Below are 5,124 nucleotides of genomic sequence, written 5' to 3'. Positions count from 1 at the left end.
TTACTCAATTAAAGAAAGATGTGAAGAAAGTCGATGAACTTGATGAGAAGCATAAGGTTCAATGGCAAAAGTATGGTTGTTCCATTATGATGGATAAATGGACAACACACAATGGAAAAATGATCATTAATATTTTATTTTTAATATGAACAACACAAAGTAGGTCTGCAGGGATTTATTGTCAGACTCCCACAAAAATATCTGTACCATAGTTTCCCCTCATAACTATCGGACTCGGCCGATTGTCCTTCGTTGTTGCTCTATGAAATTGTAGAATTAGCTTGGAAACTATTGAACCTTGTTGGAAATCAATGTTTGAACTCCTCATTTTTTGGGTGGACTTTCTTACACTGTCACCTGTTTAATGTCAGACATCCTCCATGACTTCCTCCATGACTTCTGGCATAATCATATTGAAGCTACATCTTTATTATAGAATTATATATCCTAGGTCCTTGGTTTAGGACGTAGCAAAGGTTTTTTTGTGATGGTTTACTAAATTAGTCCATATAAAAATCAGTTCAAATAAATCATTGACAATTTAAACAAGCGATTGCCCTTCTTTGTTATGAATATATGTAAGTCGAAGTCGAATTAACTATGGTTATCAATTCATTGGTTATCAATTCATTGTACTGCAAAATTTTGTAACTGAACTTAAAAATACCGAAACATACTGAATTAATTTTGTATGCTATGGTATAGTATTTTGGAAATTGAAAATACCATACCGAAGTTCTCAATAATGTACTATACTATCATGCCCACCCCCGGAACAAGGTCCATATCTACCATGAATTTGAACAACACAAAGTAGGTCTGCAGGGATTTATTGTCAGACTCCCATGAAAAAATATCAGCACCATAGTTTAAATCCCCTCATAACTATCTAACTCGGCCGATTGTCCTTCGTTGTTACTCTATGAAATTGTAGAATTAGCTTGGAAACTATTGAACCTTGTTGGAAATCAATGTTTGAACTCCTCATTTTTTTTGGGTGGACTTTTTTACACTTTGTCACCTGTTTAATGTCAGACATCCTCCATGGCTTCAGGCATAATCATATTAAAGCTACATCTTTATTAGAATTATATATCCGAGGTCCTTGGTTTGGGACCTAGCAAAGGTTTATTTTTGTGATGGTTTACTAAATTAGTCCATATAAAAGTTAGTTCAAATAAATCATTGACAATTTAAACAATTGATTGGCCTTCCTTTGTTCTTTTTTGGATGAAATGCTTTGTACCAAGTCTTGGAGAGTCGCCTCTCCTCACTTAGGCAAATTTATGCTTGTTTTTTTCTTCTGGGAGAATCGTGTATCCTGAATGATTTTCTAAGATCATTTCAATTAGGTAGTTTCCAATGGCTAATGTGTAAACTACTAGGCACCATATTGTGAAGATCTAAAAACCGCTGGATTCTTGAGCTTTAGTTCCTGACTTGTTACGTAAAGGATATCCAATATTTCCATTGCCAAATAAAGTTATTGCAAGATGTCCTATTCATCCATGGTCCTTAAACATATTGTTTAGCTTCAATTGTAAGTTTGATTTTGTTATCTTGGTGATTGAGCTCATGAGACACTTGAGCAAACATATGAATCTGTCCATAAGAATTAAGTACTAGCATTTTACACTTTGTTTGGGGAGAAGGGAAAGGATGGATGTCAAAAGTTTTTTTTTCTCAGGCTTTTCATTCAGCAAAAGGGGGGAAATAAATAGAAAGTGAAATAGCCATCTTTTTTTTTTGATAGCTGAGAATCCCTGACAGCCAGTATGTGCACTACTTGGAATTCGGTGGATAGTGGGTCTGGCCCTCTACCTTTCTTCTGGGCAATTACTTGTGGAATGTGAGGAAGAGATACCAGGAGAAGGGAGCTTTGGAGTAACTGGTTAAGTTGCTGCCATGTGACCACTTCATAGGTTCAAACCTAGGAAACAACCTCTGACAGAAATGCAAGCTAAGCCTGCGTACAATACACCCTTAGGGGTCGTTTGGTTGTAAAATAAGTTATGTTGGGATTAGTTATGCTGAGATTAGTTGTCTTGGAATTAGTTATCTTGGTATTATTTTTTAGTGGATGTTTGGTTTGTGGTACTAACAATGATATGCATTGCATTCTTTCCAAGAATAGATAGTTTGTTTACAAAAATACTCTTCACCTTATTTAGCTTAATATTTCATGTTAAATTACTTATTTTGTCCTAAATTCTATAAAATGTTGATAATTCCATTTTTTGTTTAAAAAATTCATCATAAAAAAATGTGAGAAAGAATTACTCTCATTTTACATTATTTAATATCATTAATATTTGGAAGGTTGAATTTTTTTTTTAGAATCAAATTTTCAAACATGTTTAACTATATATAAAAAAATAATGTTTTATTTAATAATTAAGCATGTACTAAGTTAGAAAGAGAATGTCAAGATACTTTAATTACTTATCCATGATAAATTTCTTAGGAAAAATGAAAATTTGAAGCAAGATTAATAACTACAAAATAGAAAGACAATGAATCCTTGGATCAATTTTGAATTTGATTGTATAAATAGTTTTTATGGTGTCATATCATTTTTTCATGACTCGTCACTTTTGTAGCATTTAATTTGATGTTAGGACTATTAAAATCTCACGTTCTCTCTTATATATAGTAGTAAAGTAATATATATATATATAATAATAATTAGGGTAATTTTGTCATTTTATGATTTTATTCCAAGGTAAATTATGGTGGGATTATTTATACCACCTCTTGGGTGGGATAACTTATCCCGGTACTATTTGTTAATCCCGGGTTTAGTTATCCCGAATTTGACAACCAAACATAGCACCAAAAATTTTCTCCCAGGACTATTTGAGTTAGTACCTTACACCAAACGACCCCTTATGGTGAGGCCCTTCCCCGGACCCTACGCATAGCGGGAGCTTTAGTGCACCGGGCTACCTTTTTTTTATTTTCTTGTCTTTCTTCTCTCTTAAATCATGTTAGTATGACAATTTTTTAGTACAGTATTCAATTTCCTTTTCATCTTCTTTTCCTCCTACCCAAACAAAATATTATTCTAAAATTTTACTTTCTCATTCACCATTGTCAATGCTGAAGATCATATCACAAAATTGACTTTGGTAATGTGCATTTGATATCATTCGTCTCGACACTCAAGTAATCCATCCTATTTGTTATGCATTCAGAACACATGCTATTCATGGGAAGCACCGAATTTCCTGATGAAAATGAGGTGCGCCATTCTTTGCTTGCCTCTGAATATACGTGTCGTGTGGTGTCGTCCTCTGATTATTTCTCAATCTCACTGAAAAATTATCATTCGTTCAAACCTAGTGATGTTTTCTTTGCAATTTCTCACATCTCATACTTATGTTGAAGCATTAAGAAATATGAGTCCATGATTTAAGAGGAATGAAGTGCCAATTCTTGCAGCCAATTCGAGAATGTGAATCTCAGTTTGACTCTTTTCTTTGCTAGTATGATAGTTACTTGTCCAAGCGTGGAGGGTGTTCAAATGCATATACAGAAACAGAACACACCTGCTACCATTTTGAAGTTAAGAGAGATTGCCTTAAGGGCGCCCTGAGAAGGTAAAATGCATGTTTTATGTCTCTCCTAAGTTTATGCGCACTAGGTAATTATGTAACCTATGAGACGAAAGGGGTCTTGTTTGCAGCTTCTTTTTATGTATTTGCAACTTCCTTCATATTAATGCGAAGTTACTAGAAATTTTCCAGTCGTTTTGTATAATAGGCGTTGTTCAGTCTGCACATAGTTTCATCTCGCTGTCATGTGCAATTGGTTATTCTTACCACTCAGAAAGTGCATGAATATTTGCGTATATGTGTATGCCTGATGTAGTATAGACTGGATAAAAACATGTTACAAGGTGTCAAATGAAGGATTGCATGACTAGCACCAATGGCCAAAGGACGTGTCATTATTTTTTTTAAAAATTAAAATGCTGTAAAAAATGCCCTCTCCTAAGTTACATTTTTTTTTTTTATAAAGTAACTTTTGTATATTGACTAAGACATCACATAGGTTGTGCAGAAATCATATTTACCATGCAAAGGAAGAACAACAGATCAAAAGAACCTAGCAGAATCCTAGGATATATATGATTGACTCAGTATTTTTCTTTGTAGATTTGTTGACACCAAAAACAAAAAAGTCTAATGCAATTCAATTTGATTTTCTGTACTGAATTGCTTGTGTCATCAAAACATATGGAATTCCTTTCTTTCCAGATTGTCCACTATATACAAGCTGGGACAATCCTCCATCTATCCTTGTATGCAACTCCTGCTCCTGCCTCCTCCCAGCTAAAGAGAACCTCTGTTATCTTCCGGGGCATTGCCTGAGATTGGTAAAGATCCTCCATAGCTGATATGTAACTTTGCTATGCAAGAATAGATGGCCGACTGTCTCAAGTTCTTCCCCACAAAGAAAAGCATCTTGAACAAAGGGGGATCCCTCTCCTGCTAAGATTATCTTGGGTTAAAACAGCTTCATGTGCTAATAACCATGTGAAACACGAGACCTTGAAAGGTATCTTTACTCCTCAAATGTGTTTCCAAGGCCAATGAGCTATATGTTGATTATCTTGATTCAACAACTTGTAAGCTGAATTTACTTTAAAGATTAGATTAATGTCTTCTTTCCGGCGTAGACAATCTGCTCCCTCCTGTAAACCTTTCAAATCTTCCAGCACTTTGAAAAACTCAGTCAATGTGTCCACTTTCCAGTCATTTAAATTCCTTCTGAGCTCTATGTTCCACCCCTGTGAGGACCATGCATCTGCTACTGTCATCTGATGTTGCATATCCAGTACATGAAGACTAGGAAATATGTCTTTCAGACACCCCCTACCCAGCCAGTTAACTTCCCAAAATGAAGTTTTGTACCCATTGTTCACCTTTATGGAGGTGTGATTCCTCATAAAAGGACACAATACTCTGACAGATCTCCACACAGACTGACTCCATAAGGAGGAGTGATAGCATCCAGGCTGGTCCACTTGCATTAAGATTGACGGGCTTCAATGAAATCAAGAAGATGCTTATGATGGAAGAAGAGCCCAAGAATGAGTCCAAGAATTATGGAGAAGAATGG

General features: G+C 35.1%; 1 protein-coding gene across 1 annotated transcript in view; it reads left to right on the top strand.

Annotated features, from left to right (window-relative positions):
• Positions 1-3,171: 3,171 nt before the first annotated feature.
• The window catches only part of LOC107842726 (nardilysin-like), an 81,626-nt gene continuing 79,673 nt past the window's right edge, over positions 3,172-5,124 (top strand). The window contains exons 1-2 of the mRNA XM_047397008.1: positions 3,172-3,241; positions 3,487-3,599. Coding sequence (XP_047252964.1) covers positions 3,185-3,241; positions 3,487-3,599 — 170 coding nt within the window. The 5' untranslated portion in view covers positions 3,172-3,184. The remainder of the gene's footprint in view (positions 3,242-3,486; positions 3,600-5,124) is intronic.

The sequence above is a fragment of the Capsicum annuum genome, chromosome 9 (genome assembly GCF_002878395.1).
Source record: "Capsicum annuum cultivar UCD-10X-F1 chromosome 9, UCD10Xv1.1, whole genome shotgun sequence".
NCBI lineage: Eukaryota > Viridiplantae > Streptophyta > Magnoliopsida > Solanales > Solanaceae > Capsicum > Capsicum annuum.
This window is presented reverse-complemented; position numbering and strand designations above follow the sequence as displayed.